The 17500-nt window shown below is 43.0% G+C and overlaps 1 protein-coding gene across 3 annotated transcripts in view; it reads right to left on the bottom strand.

Annotated features, from left to right (window-relative positions):
- Positions 1-17500, bottom strand: part of nrp2a (neuropilin 2a) — a 70442-nt gene that overhangs the window by 8579 nt on the left and 44363 nt on the right. For all 3 annotated transcript variants that reach the window (XM_058612364.1, XM_058612366.1, XM_058612365.1), the window contains exons 9-14: positions 17162-17337; positions 16359-16538; positions 15239-15383; positions 7977-8162; positions 3512-3777; positions 2435-2531 (exon numbers count right to left, since the gene is read on the bottom strand). In XM_058612364.1, the coding sequence (XP_058468347.1) occupies positions 2435-2531; positions 3512-3777; positions 7977-8162; positions 15239-15383; positions 16359-16538; positions 17162-17337 (1050 nt within the window). The remainder of the gene's footprint in view (positions 1-2434; positions 2532-3511; positions 3778-7976; positions 8163-15238; positions 15384-16358; positions 16539-17161; positions 17338-17500) is intronic.

The raw sequence follows: 17500 nt of genomic DNA on the forward strand, positions 1-17500 counted from the left end.
AACACAGAACTGCTGTGTGTGTGTGTGTGTGTGTGTGTGTGTGTGTGTGTGTGTGTTTTTGGCGGGAACGCCAACACACTCGGAAGAATTCAACTGCATGCTGGGTGATAAGCAGCATCCCAGCATGCACTGCAGCAGCAGCAGGAGGAGGAGGAAACACGTCTGCCACACAAGAGGCTGGAGACAACATGTGTCCACCAACATACAGTCCTAGTGTTTTATTGTGAAGTGCCACAAGGGGGCGCTGCATCTTTACTGTCACCCCCAGGACCTGTTTCTTTATAATCTTCTTCAGGATTCTTGTGTTTTAGCATGTTTTTGTTCCATTACAGCAGTTTATCGTCATGTTTTTGTCACATTGTGACATATTTATGTTAATGTCAGTGATGTTTATGTGACATTATAACATTTTAGCTACCATAGCAATATGCTTCTGTAACATTACAGCAGTTTGTAACATTTTCTGGCAAAGTAAGTTATGTTCTCGTCACCATGGCAACACACTTCTAACGTCCCTCCATTTTTTTTGTAATTTTGTTTTGAAATGTAATATTTTTGTAAGTTATGTTTTGTCACGTTAGAAACGTGTTTTTGTCACAAATGTTTTACGGCAGTTTTTCTCAACATCAGTGAGAGTTTAGACTAAAAATCTAATGTCAGGACCTCACACACACACACACACACACACACACACACACACACACACACACACACACACCTCCTCATTTCTCCCTCCATCAATCTGCCATTCACTCCATTTTCTCCTCCTCCTTGAACAGTCACACACACACACACACACACAGATGAAAGGATGGAGGAGTGGGAGGGATGGCGTTTACTTCTTTCCCAAAGAAAAGATAGAGGAGAAAAAGAAAAGTAGGCCACAAACGCCCTGTGGGCTGCAGGAGCGATGCTCTCTCTCTCTCTCTCTCTCTCTCTCTCTCACTCTCTCTCGTTTGTAAACAGAGATTTTCGGGAATTTATGAGACACCCTGTTTCCCAAGAACCTTCAGTTTTCCGGGAACCCTGGAGTGAGCGCCGCCAAGCCCCGCCTCCTTAATCTGACCCGAGCCGAGGCTTTGGAGACGGTTTTAAACAAATCACAGAGAGAGAGAAGAACCTGCTGCTATTATTTCTGATTCATGTCTTATTTCTGAGCTGATCAGAGGTCTCAAACTCGGGGCCCGCGGGCCAAATGCGGACCCCCCCGATCAACGTCATGTGGCCCGCCACTGAATATGAAGTGATGATGAGTTTATTCCGTGTGTCTTTTAAATGTGTTTTGCGGATTCATTTTGTGTTGTTGTTCATCGCTACAGACTTTTATTTTGAAATTTTGTGATGAAATGATGTGATTTTATTGTGTCAATGTCGTCAAAAAACTGACTTTAAATCGCTGATGTGACGGAAAACCGCCATAAAACTGTTACATATATGTATGAAAGTGACACAAACATGACTTAGATTGCCAAAAACAAACCATTACAAAGTGCTGTAATGTTAGAAAAACATGTTTTTTTTTCTTATCTTAGTAGAATGTACTTTTGTTGCCAAGCACCGAAGGAGTGAAACACACCAGGACACAATGAACATTCACATTAGGAAAGTAGAAGCTTTGTTTACGTTTCATTTGTGCAACAAAAAGAGACAAAAAATGTCCAGTTATTCATACCAATGTGTGTGTGTGTGTGTGTGTGTTTCAGGTTTTACTGGTGTTGTGGGGACACATAACGTAAATGATTACATTTTAAGGTGATGTTAGGATGAGGTCTGTTAAAGTCATGGAAACCAGACGTTGTGTGTTTGTGTGGATGTGTGAGGACATTTTGTCTCGTTCCTTTACAACTCTAAAGGTTTTTTTTAGGGGTTAAGACCTGGTTTTAGGTTGAGGGTTGAGGTAAAACACTTAGTTGTGATGGTTAAGGGTCTAAGGGATGCATTAAACACAAGTTTGTATGTGTACGTTTCAGGTTTTGCTCACGTTGTGGGGACCTAAATCTGTCGACACAGTCACATTATGGGAACAGAAATCATGAAATTAGGGTTAGGGTTAGGATTAGGCGAGTAGTAGTCTCCAGGAAATGAATGGAAATCAATATAATGTCCTCTGAAGACATGGAAACTGTGTGTGTGTGTGTGTGTACTTGTATTTATATCTTTGTGAGGTCCAAAACATTTAAGTTGTGGGGACATTTACAACTTTAAAAATGGATCTTTTAGGGTTAAGGATGGTTAAGGTTCGGGTCTAAGGGAATGCATTATGTCCCTGATGTGTTTTTAAAGTGAAGACATGTTAGGATTAGGTTTAGGTGAGTAGTAATTAAGGTTTACGGTTAGATTGAGTCTTTAGGACGTGAATGTGAGTCAATATAATGTCCTCTGAAGACATAAGAAACTGTGTGTGTGTGTGTGTGTGTGTGTGTGAGAGACTTACGTGTACACTCCTTCAGCGGGGTGCTGGAGCTGATGTGGATGTTGTCTATCCAGATGTGTCCTCTGGTGCCGTGCACAAAGAAACCCTCCATCACAACCTACCCAAACCAGAACAATAGACGAAGACGAGGAGGAGGAGGAGGAAGAGGAAGAGGAGAGGGGGGTGGAGAAGAAAGTTGAGGAGGAAGACGGAGACAGAATGAAGGCAGCGAGGGAGCAGGGGAATGGAGGCAAATTGAGAACAAGGACAGGGAGGAGGAGGAGGAGGAGGAGGAGGAGAAAGAGGATAAAAAGTTAATATGATTTCAAAGTGGCAATCCTCCTGCACTTGTGATGTCTGTGACAAACGCACAGCCGCTCCCTGAACAGTGGAGCAGCCGACAGAGACAACGTGGCTCAGTTTAGCTGCTTTGTGAAGACAACGCTGGCCCGAGGTGAAACGGAGACGGAGAACTGACGCGTTCAAAGGAAAACAAGCCCCGGAAAAAGACACCAGGTTTGTTTTCTGGGGCAAAGTTTGACACAGATACTGATTCATCGAGCAGCAGCAGCCTGAGACACGGACACTCACTCTGAGACGTCGTAACAACATGTTTACACACTGGTTTTTGCTTTGAGACAAACTTGTCTGACAGAAAACTGGAGTTTGTTAAGCGCTCACTCTCTTCCACCAAACTCCATTAAGAAAATCAATGATTTTAGCTCACGGCGACACAGGAGCTGCTGGTCTACTGCTGCCTCGTGTGGTCACTTTGTGTCACTGAGGTTCATCTGAACGAAGGATTTAAAACACAGAACTCACCAAATAACATCTCTGAACTCACTGATGGAGGCAGCAGTGGATCAACAGCTCCTGTGTGCTGTGAGCTTAAATCGCTGTTTTTCTCTATGGGGTTTGGTGTGGGAGAGTGAGCGCTTTACAAACTGCAGTTTCCTGTCTAACACTGAACTACTGCAGCAAACATGTGATTAAGACACAGATAACATCTGTATGTCCCGTCTGGAAGATTAAAACTTGACTGATTTCAGCCAGAATTGAGCTTTTATTAAAGGTCTAGTGCGTAAATGTGAATTCTACCTGGAAGTCTTTAGGGGAGCGAGGCAGGATGGTGCGACCCTCCTTCCACACGGGGCCCTGGTCGCCCGCGAGCGTCCAGAGCAGCGTCTCCTCACTGTGGGCGTCGCGCAGCAGGACCCTCAGGTGACCCTGGGCCTCGCCCAACAGCTGGTAGGAGAAGAGGAGGCAGAGGGGCCCGGTTTCAGCCGGAACCACGGGGCTGAGGAGGCGAGCTTGCTGCTGCTCCGTCTTCAGGCTGGCGTCCATGTAGAGATAATTGTTGAGCTCTGGAGAGGACAGACACAGACACAGACACAGACAGAGAGACAGAGACAGAGACAGAGACAGAGACAGAGACAGAGGTCACTCAGTCACATCTGGATAATTTAACCCAGGAACAAACTCAGGAACATCAAAAAATAGACACTTTAATATACTGTAATAAGCAACTTATAAGGCCTTAGATGATGCTTATAACACAAATAAGTCCATATAACTGGAAATATGCTCTCATTAGATGCTTGTCAACAGTTTAACATAAGATGTTTATTAACAATAATTAGGCTGCATAAAGATTATTATATTGCAAATAACAAAATTATTATTACTTATTATCAACCCTTTTTTAAGATCTTTATTGACTATAATTAAACAGAATCTAATTTAAATCTTGATTAACACAATTTTAAGTGGCAATAAAAACAATAATTAGACTTAAAGGGACTTATTTATGTTAATAAGTATCTTTTAAGGTCTTAAAAGTTGCTGATTAATTGTAAATGACCGCTTATTATGAGGGTTTTACAAGAACTTATGGAAAAATCTAGATTTTTATTGACTCGTGACGACAACTTTGATTCCCTAGCATCCTAATAAGCATAATAAAGAACAATCATCACACTTTAAAGGACTTGTTAATTAATGCTTATAATGAAAGAAAAGAGCAAATAAAAGCGAGCAGCTGAGCTGGTTTAGTATGTTAAACACACTGTGAATGAGCAGAGCGTTTGTTGTAACCTTGATTTTTGCCGCTTGCTGCATTGAATTGAGAGTAGTGATCATAAAAAAGAGCGAGCTGATTTAATTGGTTTTCACTTCAGACCTTGAGGCAATAAAAAAGTGAGCGGGATCTAAAAAAGGCCGCGTGTATCGTTTCATAGCCGCGCTGAAACCAAACTACAGAAACAACCTGCGTCCGCTGACGAGTCACGTCATCGAAAATCATCAGTGAGTGACTTTTTCACACAGCTCCCAACAACACAACACCAGTTAATCGCCCGGTGATAACATTTAACAGCGCACAATAGTCTCACACAGCGCACAATGGGGGACATGACAAATATAAACACACAGAAGAATAGGTCCGAGGACGACAGCGTCCTTCACACACCGGGGCCCTCGGGAGCCATTTCTCTTCATTCCCATTCCAGGTGAATGACTTCAGCGACGGGAAAAGTCCAACAAAACTCACGTTTGTTTACACCAGAGGATGTTTACTTTACAAATTGGATGCCAGCGTGAATTCCATTGTGAGGGGAGTTAAGATTGGTGAGCCTGTACTGTACACTGTGTGTGTGTGTGTGTGAGAAATGAGTCAATGAGGCTTCTGGAGAAGTATTTCTTAAGTGGGCCCTGTGGGACAAATGTCCAGCATCAACAGATGAAATCACCTGCTTTATCATGAGGAGTGTTTTCCCTCTGTTTTACAGGCTCCGACACTCCCCGCATAAAATCAACAACTGCTTAAGGTCGACAAAATCTTATTTCCACAGAAAATGTTAGTTTGTAAAACACTTTCTCTCCCACACCAAACTCCATAGAGAAAATGAGCGTTTTAAGCTGGTCGACACACAGGAGCTTCTAGTCTACTGCTCATCTTGTGCGGTAACTTTGTGTCACTTTTTTAAATCCAAACCTAGAATTTCATATGCCGAAGTCACAAAATAACTATGAATAAAAATATGTGAAGTTACTGATGGAGGCAGCAGAGAATCAGCAGCTCCTGTGTGCTGGGACGTTAAATCGACTGTTTTCTCTATGGGCTTTGGTGCAGGTGAGTAAGCGGTTTAAAAACCTGGTTTTACTGTTGAAAAGTGCTGTCTATTGGCGATATAATGAGGCTAAATGTATTCTTAGGACGTCGTGGACGTAAGTGGACTAAAGTTTTATGAATGTGCTTCTGTTTTAGAGGCTTGGAACACAGAGGAACGGTTGTTTGAATTGAAAACATGGCTGCGAGCAAGGACACAAAGAAAAACTGATTTTGAGCAACTTCACAGAGAGCTCGTCTGATAAAATCAACACCTGCTTAAAATCTACAACATCTTAAAAATAGGGTTTTATACAGAAAATGGAAGTTTCCTCTCCCACACCAAACTCCACTGAGAAAATGAGCGTTTTAAGCTGGTAGACACACAGGAGCTCCAAGTCTACTGCTGCCTCGTGTGGTCAGTTTATGTCACTTATTTAAATCATATGCCGAAGTCACAAAATAACACATGTGAAGTTACAGATGGAGGCAGCAGTGAATCACCAACGTTAAATCCACTGTTTTCTGTGTGGACTTTGGTGCGGGAGAGTAAGCGCTGGGTTAAAAAGGCCATCTATTAGCGGGAGAATGTGGTAAATGTGTTCTTAAGATATCGTAGACGTAAGCGGGCGCACGTTTGATTAAAAGTGCAACTTAAAAAGAGGGTTATCTGCGGATTAAATCGCCTGCTTTATGACAAACATTCCTCTGAGAGCGTGTTTCTGTTTCACAGGCTTGTTTAGAGCCATCAAACGCGAGTGTGACTGCTTCTTTCTGCTTCTCCTCTTCACTCGTCCACACACTCTCATGTGCGTGTGTTTTTACTGAACACACACATCAACTGAGCTGATAACCTCTCACCGCGCGCGTGTGTGTGTGTGTGTGTGTGTGTGTGTGTGTGTGTGTGTGTGTGTGTGTGTGTGTGTGTGTGTGTGTGTGTGTGTGGTTCAGACAGGCTGTATCTGCAGGGACAAATCTTGACAGATCCCGTCTGCTCGTCCACACGTGTGTGTGTGTGTGTGTGTGTGTGTGTGTGACACTTCAGACTCCATGCGTGACAGCGCGTCCCTCGGCTCTTCGCAGCTCTGACACCGGATGTGTGAAAGAAGCATATCTGTGACTCTGTGAGGCGTTTCATCACTCGATGTGTGTGTGAGCAACCAAAGCCTCTGCTGCGCAGCGTGGCAGCGTGGCATCAGCGTGGCATCAGCGTGGCAGCGAGGCCCCCCCCCCACCCGTTGTTGTTTGCCAGACAGCGCACAACAGAGTCTGATTAATCCATTTCACAGCGGCGTCCTGCAGCGAGACGCTAAACAAGGACGCACTTTTATTACATTAGGCCAAATAATACGACAGCGGAGGGAGGGAGGGAGGGAGAGAGGGAGGGAGGGAGGGGAGGCTAATTCCAGCTCGGTGTTTTATGACCGAGGTCAGGAGGTGAGGAGATCACAGTTCCCCGGCCTCACATGAGACAAAGGAATTTCTGCAGAGGATTAAATTGTGATTTGATCGCGGGGAGAAATAGTGATCCTGCGCCGGCTAGGATTTCTGACCTCTGACCCGAGCGGGTGGAAATCAAAGGGGCGTCGCGGCGCGTTGTCAAAAACCGGCTGGAAATGATCCACCGTACATGAAAGTCACAACCGCACTCATCAGAGCAGCCCTGTCCGGTGATGAAAGAAGCCGCTTTTGAAGCGTGGACCGTCAGAGGCGGCGGCAGAGGCGGCGGTGACCCCCACAGAGGTCACGCTTCCAGGTGACATCACGCAAACTTCTACAAATTCCTCTTCCAATTCCATGCAGCTGGAGAAAAACAACCCGAAATCTTTGAAAAGCAATGAATTTTAAAACAAGGCCGAGGATAACGGTGTCCCAGCAGGACAGGAAGTGTCGCCTTCTGTAGATTTTAATAACGCGCCGAAAGCTGCACTTTTAGATCCTCGGTTAAGTATAAAGGGGAAAAATGAATCATTTCTTTGAGGAGTTTTCTGAGTAGATGAGTGTGTGTGTGTGTGTGTGTGTGTGTCTCTCTCTCTCTGTGTGTGTGAGCCGGAGGTAACGGACGACTCGTCTTTGGAATCTCCTGCGCTGAACTTAATTGGAGCTCCAGGGTTTGAACCCCTCGCTGCAGCCGGACCCTCGTGTCACACGTCACACACCGCACCACCTCTCAGTTCATTTCCATTCTCATTCACGCTGCTAAATTAGACTGGTTTCAATTGAATGAATTATTTGAATCAAATTGAGGGACGAGATGAAGATGCAGAGCGAGAGAAAATGACTCCATTTAATTAAAGAAAACAATGTCTGGACTCACTGAGTTTGATAAAAAAATAATCAACGGGAGGCATTTGGGCAATTTCCTGCATCCAAACATTCCTGGCTTAAAAAACAGATTTTAACCACTTAACAAAAGGCTTGTGTCTAAGATACTTTAAGAAGAAGGCGGAGTCTCACCGTGACTGTGCAGGGACCAGAAGAGCGGGGCGCTGGGGTCGTGAGTCCACCCACACAGGCCGCGGTCAAGGTCGCACACGCTGTCCGACGGAGGCGAGGTGGCCACCGTGGTCGTCGCGGGGGCGGTGGTGGTCTCGGTGTCGGGCGGCGGGGTCGGCGTGGCGGTGTCGGCCGGCGTGGGGGTTTCTATAGCAACACAAACACAACACGGCGGCGCGGGGTCAAAGACGGAAGAGGATGCACACATTCATCACTTCCTGTTTGTTTGTGTGGGAAGTGTCAGGAAGCACGGACAGCACAGGACGGGATTACAGATTACAGAAGAAACAAGTATATTGTCTTTATAACTCTGAAGATTATAAAACTCCACAAACACCCTCAAGTTTTTCCCAAGACAATCATTTGATGATAAATCGTTTGAACAAATTAGTTTTTTCTCGTTTATCTCTGTTATTTTAACAAAAATAAACATTTTATTTATAGACTACTGAGCCTGAGACGTGACATGATCGGACGAGAATCAGCCACAACCTCGTTTTTATAGAAACAAGCAGCCCAGGGAGCGTCCTCAAATGACAACACCTACATCTATAATGATTTCATCACTACGTTGTATTATGGTCATGACTTTAGATAAATATTCTGAATAAAAAGTCCCAGAAATTATGTTCTTTTCCAAAAAGATGCTGTAGTATAATCTACAGGAGACCAGTGGAGTCTGTAGGTGCTAAAGTGGGAATTAAATGAACTGTTATTCTGAATAAAAATGGGAAGAAATTATGGAAAAATCTGTTTTTTTTCCCAAAAAGATGCTGTAGTATAATCTACAGGAGACCAGTGAAGTCTACAGTGATTTTAGAGGCGGTGAACTGGTGATTATTCTGAATACAAATGGCAAAAAAAAATCACTTTTAAGGTTATTTTTCCATCACTTTTCAGTTTAAAGATTATTTCACTCTTTGTATCACATTAAAAACGATGGAATGTTGCTCTAAACAAACATAAATAAATGTTTATAATCGTCAGTCTCAGCCCAGTTTCTGGTATTTGTGTCTTCTTATTCAGCCAAGACATCACTAACATTCTGCTGCAATAACACAACATGTCTGACTGTGTCGGAAACCACCTGTTTTTGGTTTCTCTCTCTCTCTCTCTCTCTCTCTCTCTCTCTCTCTCTCTCTCTCTCTCTCCATGAGACTGGAGGAGAAACAAAAGACATGACTCAGCGAAAAAAGCCAAACTATTCCTTGGCCGAACATCGTGACATAAAAGTGGAAGGAAAATAAAACGCAGCCAGTTCACTGTCCTCATCTCTGGTGTCAAAGCAGTTCACTCAGCGTCCAATTAAGGGTGAATTAAAGTGCATGTCATCATAGAGAGTGTGTGTGAGGTCACTGTCACACACACACACACACACACGCACACACACACACACGCACACACACGCACACACACACGCAGGACGCCCGGCGCTACCGATGATGAATGGATGAATAAAACACAAACTCCCCTCGACCTTGGACGGAACGATCACATTCTGGGACCACTCACTGACTACACACACACACACACACACACACACACACACTCACTGTGTGTGTGTGTGTGTGTGTGTGTGAGTATTTGTGTGTTTATCTTCCTCTGTGATAAATCTGGGCTTTAACAGAGAAAATGATGCATATTGCTCAAATGGTTTAAAGAGTGACACGCACACACACACACACAGACACACACATGTTGAGCAGGCCGCAGTTGGAATGTGAAGTTGGGAGAAAGCGCCGTGTTATTAGGAGCAGATGCTTTAACCCTGGTGTATTGTGGGAGTTTACACAGAGGTTTTAGTTCATCAACTCAAACATCCTCATCCTCATTTATCATAAATGAAGAAGAAGAAGAAGAAGAAATAACAATCCTTCTCTCGCCTGAGCTTGTGTCTCGTGTAACCGTCAACAAACGTCACACACACTCCGTAATATTATTGCTCCGGTTTGACGTTAACGTCCACTGACAGGAGTACGTGGATTCACAAGAATATCATGTTTCACATGATCTCTCTGCCTTGTCTCATTTAAAGGGAGAGATTTTTAAATTCATGTCATGTCAGGACCGACTTTGCCCGAGCAAACAAAAACCAGACTCTAGCCACTTCACAAAAGACTCGCATGATAAAAAATATGCTCCTGCTTAAGTCTATGATATCTTAAGGACACATTTACCACTTTTTCTCAAACATTAGACAGCTGGAAACTGAAGTTCATTCTCCCGCACCAAACCCCATAGAGAAAATCAGTGATTTTAGCTCGCGGGGAGACGGGAGCTGCTGCTCTACTGCTGCCTCGTGTGGTCACTTTGTGTCACTGAGGTAAATCTGAACAAAGTTTTTCAAGTGCTGAATTGACAAAATAACCCATTTGAACGTAGTGATGGAGGCAGCAGTGGATCAACAGCTCCTGTGGCCCCACAAGCTAAAATCATTGATTTTGTTTATGGACTCTGGTCCAGTTTGTGCTGGAAAAAGGCCATTTAAGAATATGAAATAGTGGCTTCTACTTGTCTTTCCCATCATGTCCTTGTGAGTGTGTGCGTGTGTGTATCCATTCATCAGTGAGTTTGTGTGTGTGTGTGTGTGTGTGTGTGTGTGTGTGTGTGTCTCAGGCTGCCAAGTAGAGATTTACAGAAAGGCTTTCTACATAATTGAAGATTTTTTTTCTCTGACATATCGCTGAGTCAGATTCTTTTGGATTGAGCAATATCTATTATGCAGAGAGGGTTGGCTCTCTCTCTCCGCACTATGTATGTGTGTGTGTGTGGAATAACAAGCATTCAAAAGCATTTATCTGTATGTGTGTGTGTGTTTCCCCTCGGGTCCACTCCTAAACGCTGGCGTCTCATCCTGTGCATGACGATCACGGCCTTGCATCATCACCTGCAGCAGCCGTGGACGCGTTATGTAAGACGACCGGGACTTTTCCCTGCGTCGTCAGGCCCTCCGGCCCCCCCTCGCGCAGCTCCGCGACACGGCTCCGTCACACGGTGAACTCTCTCGCCTCTTCACACAAACACAAACACAAACACGAGCGCGGGAGTCGATGCCACTCGTGCTGCAGCAGACGTTTCTGTCACACGCCCGGGAAAGGTCAGCACATTTACTCTGTGACAAGGCTTGACCTTTGAAAAGCACCGAGTGCACGGGAGCCCGGAGGAATCTTAATGCACTGGCTCTCGTGTGTGTGTGTGTGTAACACAGTCTTAAACCTTAACCAGGAAACTCAAAAGGTTAGAGCGGAATAAAGACGATGAAGACAAGAAGAAGAAGAGAGGAGGAGGATTAAGAATTTTGGGGGGAACGTTTGTGAAGCCGCAGCGATGAGAGGCTGATGAGGTGGTTAATGAGCGGCGTGACATTAACACGTCCCGGGTGAATGTCAGACCCTGTCGCCAGCTGTGGTCGCCCCCCTTTCATGTTTGCCATTTCTCCAGCTGGGGCGCCCTCCTCGCGCTCATTTCCACAGGAAGTCACTGTGAAGCGGAATCGATCGCACACCACGCCGCGCTCGTGTGGTGCCCCGAGCGCCGCTTATGGTCTTTTAAATGAGGCGGAGAATAACAGCAGGAGACTGGAGGACTGTGATTAACAGGTGTCCAGGTGCCTCCATTTTTACTTTTTTTTAATTTTGCCTCACATGATGATGGATTGTACGTCACGCCATGTTTGTGTGGCGCCCCGAGCGCCGTTTATGGTCTTTTAAATGAGGCGATTCAATTTTTGCCTCACATGACATCGTCATCAGAGTCGTAAGTCTCTGTCAGGAGCCAAAAAAACAAGGTCCTGCAGCTTCTTCACACAAATAAACGACAGAAAAACGGCTTTGTTCCACTGTTACAGTGTCCTTTAAGCCCGTGGTTCCCAAAGACTTGGTCGGGCCCCATATTTGGGTCACAGGAGATTTATTTTGTGTCCCTGAAATTCTTGCAACCTTTTAATTATGTGTATTTGTGTTAAAAAACACATACATTTAAAGGTTTTAACTCATTTATCAAAGGTTTCTTGGGCAAATTATTAGTTCACCAAATGAAAATGACATTTGATTAGGTTTTATTTTATAACTTTTGTGAAATTTAGAGAATATTTTATTGTCCAAAACCGTGATTTTGATCATTTCTGATACAAAGAAATAGTGCCACCTACTGGCAGCAGAAAATGACATGTTGTACATTTTGAAAAGCTCCTCCCATCGGGTTGATCAGATTAACCTCATCAAATTGTGTATTTTTTTGGATCAAACAGTGTTGCCATGGCACGTGAGGACTGTGGCATCGTTATAGCGCCACACAGTGGACCCAGCGAGTGCTACAACACGTGTAATGGAAAATGGGACAACATGAAATTATCCTGTCATGATTTTCTTGTTGGAAATAATAGTAATTTATGATATTAAGTATGATTTAATATAGTTTTTTTTGGCAGAGCTTTTTGTCCATAATCCACTTTAATTTTGTGTTATATTTATACGCAATGCGCACACAAGACAGATTATGGTTTATTGTTCCTAAATGTAATGCAGCAGCTGCAGCAGAGTTTGTGCGGCGTTCAAGGACTAAAGTGTAAAATATGAGCTTTAAAAGACGTCACCGCCATCTCCTGTCACTATGGATTATCTTCATTAATCAATAATAATAATATATTCATTTATTTTCTTACTGTTTCATGCAAAGAGAATGATTGTTATTGCTGTACTTGAGTGTATTTAGGTTATAAATTCAAATAAAGTAGTATGCGCTGTACTTTTCTGCCTGATGGAAACAATTGAAGGTGGAAAAAAAAGACAGGGAATTTCCTGCCTTTCAAAAAACCACCTGTAATGTGAGTGTGTGTGTGTGTGTGTGAGACAGCTGTGAGTGAATCGGGGGAAACAGAAGTCGAGTCAGGATCAACAGCAGTGAGTGAGCACGGAAAAGAGGTGTGAGTGATGAGTAACAGAGGAAAAGAGGAGAAGAAAAACATGTACAGACCCACGCAGTGAAGCTCCGAGGCCTCAGAGTGAGAACAGAAGAAACTACAACCATGTGTCGGAAAAGTGACCGTTACAAAAATCACAATATTTCTCCACTCCTCTCCTCTGACAGGAAACCAGGAACCAGTGCAGAGAGAATCCCAGAGGTGGATCGTTTTGTCTCCATGTTTTTGCGGCTGCTGTTCATCACTGTGCTCCCGCGGGTCGCTGGGCAATCGACACGGAGGAGACGCTGTCTCGTCTGTGAGCGTCACAGGAGGAACAAGGGGGGGAAACTAAAACCACTGCGACACACCCAGTGCATTTATCTGCTTGAAAACTGGATTCAATCATTGACTCTCTCAGTGTGTGTGTGTGTGTGTGTGTGTGTTGATTATTGGGATAAAGAAGCAAACAAATCTGCAATAATTGTGTTTTCTGAATGTAATATTGAGAATAAGACACTTCCTGTCAAGATTAATTTAACCAACATTGTTACTATAACTGTATAAACTGATTCAATATAAATATATTTTCCTTAAACATAAAAAGGCAGAGCCTTGTCGGTAATCAACCTTAACATTTTTTTAACAAAATATTGTAATTACAAAAAATGTCATTAAGTTAATCAAAAACTATTTACGTAACCCTAAAATCTTACAAAATACCATAATGATGAAAATATGTTTTACAAAGTTATGTTATGTTACCCATAATTTTTTACAAAATTTTTACTAACTTTACAGATTAAAAAAAAATGTTACTAAGTTTACAAAATAATTTACGTTATCCAAAAATATATATAATATTGTAATGATGAAAATATGTTACTAAGTTTACAAATGTTTTTTACATTACCTAATTTACAAAATATATTTTACAAAATTTTACTAACTTACAAGAATCTTTTTCAAAAAATTTGTAAAACATGTTTTTTCAAAAAGTTGTAATTGCTTACACATATGACTAACTTCACCTATAACAACTCTGATTGTATAAAATGGATGTTTCAGGATGATTTAACGTGACGAAAACATGTTACAAAGTGCAATAAAATGACTAATGTGAGCTGAAAATGTTGCCAAAATGTAATGTTACAAAAACACGGAGATAATTGAGAAAAATGAGATAAAAATCTAAAACAGCCATCATCTTTAGTTTAGCTGCACATGTGCAAAAGCCACAAACACTCACAAACACACACAAACACACACAAACACACACACACAAATCACCTCAGAGCATTTATAGACGCATGATTACTGCGGTGTGTGTGTACACATTTATATATCGCTGTCTCTGTGGTTAGTTTGCTGTGTGTGTGTGTGTGTGATTGTGTTCAGGCTCAGAGGGAGTGGTAAACAGTGAGAGTCCGTGTGTGTGTGTGTGTGTGTGTGTGAAATGTGTGTGAACCAGTTGCTGCTGCTGCTGCTTCACATCTGGAGAACAGACCCCGCTGGAAAGTCCTCCCTCTGTGCTCTGCTGTCTCTGCAGAGACACATTCCTCAAAAACTCAACCCCGTCCACTCCCAGCACACTTGTTCTCAAAGCTTAAACTTTTCTTTCTTCTGAGTCAGCACTGACTGCGACGTGAGCTGGCTCCACACACAGACGCTCACTCTTAACTTAACTTCAGAAATTGAATTTGTGTACCAAACTCCATAGAGAAAATGAGCATTTTTAGCCTGCAGCGACACAAGAGCTGCTGGTCTACTGCTGCCCCCTGTGGCAGGTTTGTGTCACTGAGGTAAATCTGAGTTAAGGATTTTACATGCCGAATTCACACAATAACACATGTGAACTTACTGATGAAGGCAGCAGTGGATCAACAACTCCTGTGAGCTGTGATGTTAAAATCGATGATTTTCTCTATGGAGTTTGGTGTGGGAGAGTGAGCTGCCGACAAACTTCCACTTCCTGTCGTCTCACAGTGACACAATCCAAAGACTTAAGCAGGTGTAGATTTTATGAGTTTAAAATGATCTTTTCAGCGAGATTGAACGTCTAAAAAATCTAAATCACAATTGCTGATGATTTAACTGCACTTTTCCCCCCCTCTCTCTGGCAGTCTCTTTTCACCTCTGGCAGACTCTAATGACTCTCATGCATATCTAATGTGAGCCACCTTCCTTCAAGGTCCTCGGAGTTCCGCACAGATCGCTCGAGTTTATTACCGTGCAGCGGGGAGAATTATACACAGCCTGGAAAACTACAGGCAGCAAATAATCAAAACTGCAGAAATCGTTCAATTTATAATCTGTGTCCTACCTGGAAGGTCACAGCCCAAGATCTCCACTCTCATCCCGATCCCTGCCGGAGACCAGCGCTCCGGATACAAGCGCACGTACTGGGCCACCGTCTCCTCGAAGTGCCGCAGCTCTGGCGTGTCGTAGTGCGTGTTCCCCTCGAAGATCTGCACCAAATACACAACTATAAGCACACACAGCATAACAACAGTACTAATAATAATAATAATAATAATAATAATAACTAGGTTATTATCATAGGGACTCTGTGAAATTCTGTTTACGTTAAAGCTTTCAAAAAGTGGAATTTTAAAGCTGTTTTCCTTTGTCGGTGCACTGAGGCCACGCCTTGTGACGTAGAGAAAATCCTTTGACAACTTTTAATCGTTAACTTGTCTGGAACACATGGACCGAGTTTGATGTGGCTAGCTCAAACATGCAAGGGCGAGTTTGTTAAATAGCGTAGACTAGCCATTTTTGTTTTTCCAAAAGGGCCGACTTCTAGGTGGGTGGAGCTAATGGAAGTACATTGGAAATTCGCTTGGAATCACGAGTGCGACGCATATACAAAGTTTGGTTAAAAGACGCGATATAAAAAAAATGCATTTTTCCCAAAAATCCTCAAGAAATCTCGGAGTAAGCCCGACTCCAATTTGTGTTATTTTGTTTTTATAAATAAAATATTCTAATTACAAAAAGATGTTACTAAGTTTGCAAAAAAATATTACCCAAAAATTTCAAAAAAGTTGTACAAAATGTGGTAATTACAAAATCATGTTACTTAATTTATATACATTTAACTTTCCATTTTTTTGTTTACTTTATACAATATTGTTATTACAAAATATGTTACTAAGTTTACAATTTTTTTACGTTCCCCTAAAATTTTACAAAATGTCATAATGAAAAGATGTAACTATGTTTACAAAAAATATTTGTTACCCAAAAATGTTAATTTTTTTTACTTACTACAGAAATGTGGTAATTACAAAAAACATGTTACTAAATGTATATGCTTTTAACTTTTCCATTGTTTTTTTAAATAAAATGTTGTTATTACAAAATATGTGACAAATTTTACAAAAAATATAAAATTTACATTAGCTTAAAATTTGACATAGTGACGTAGGGTTCGTGCCCACCTTTGGAAGACTGGTCTTGAAGTCCATGATGAAATTCCACTCTTTTGTGTTCAGGCTGTACGCCACCTTGTACTTCCTCACAAACGCTCGATTGTCCGTGGTCGCTCCGCTGCCGGCGTCTCCTCCCCGCGCTCCCTGGGTGATCACGCCGCGGACCGTCTTCGGGACGCCGAGGTCCACCTAAGGAGATTAGATTTAGATTCACATCATGAACAATGTGTGGACAGGCAGGGAAACAACGCCACAGCAACAGCCCTAATCTGCTCAACAGTGGCTCTTTCTAGTGGTTAATCCAAACAGAAGAATATCTTGGGAGGTAAAATATCTGAAGCATATGTTTTTAAACTGAAAGTGAAATCAGAGTTTGTAAAGCGCTCGCTCGTCTGCACCAAACTCCACAGAGAAAAGCAGCGTTTTTAGCTCACATGGAGACAGGAGCTGCAGGTCTGCTGCTGCCTTGTTTGGAGAATGTAGGTCATTTAAATAAACGTGAACAAAGGGCTTCATGTGCCAAATTCTTAAAAATAACACATTTGAACTGAGTGACGGCGGCAGCAGTGGATCAGCAACTCCTGTGAGCTGTGACTCTTAAATCGCTGGTTTTCTCTATGGGATTTGGTGTGGGCGAGTGAGCGGGTGCAGAAAACAACACAAACTTCAGTTGCCAGTCAAAACAAAGTGTGCGTCACAGTGAGACTAAGTGGAGAACAAGTTCTTACGATGTCGTTGATTTAAGAAGATGAGATTTTTGATGAAGTTTTCCCTTAATTTTAAGGGTCAAAGTTGCCAGAAACAACACACACCTGCAGCCACTCCTCTCCAGCCAGAGGCTGTGCTGGTGCAGGGAACCACCCGGAGCGACTGGCCACCAGGCGGGCGGTGCTGGGATTCCACACAATGTCCCTGCTGGAGGAGGCTGAGATCTGTGCGTCGGGCAGCAGGCCGGACAGCAGGCCCTGCAGGTCTGAACATGGAGCATCTACAGGAGAGAGAGAGAGCGATGGACAGCACAGATTACTTTAACCTTCACTTACAATGCCATGACCTAACATACACTCACGCCGTTACACATATTCCCACTCGGGAGCAGTTAAGCTGCACCGCAGGACTGCACTATACTGGCCACTCTGCGCTAAGAGACG

This window comes from Solea solea, chromosome 2, assembly GCF_958295425.1.
Source record: "Solea solea chromosome 2, fSolSol10.1, whole genome shotgun sequence".
Classification (NCBI taxonomy): domain Eukaryota; kingdom Metazoa; phylum Chordata; class Actinopteri; order Pleuronectiformes; family Soleidae; genus Solea; species Solea solea.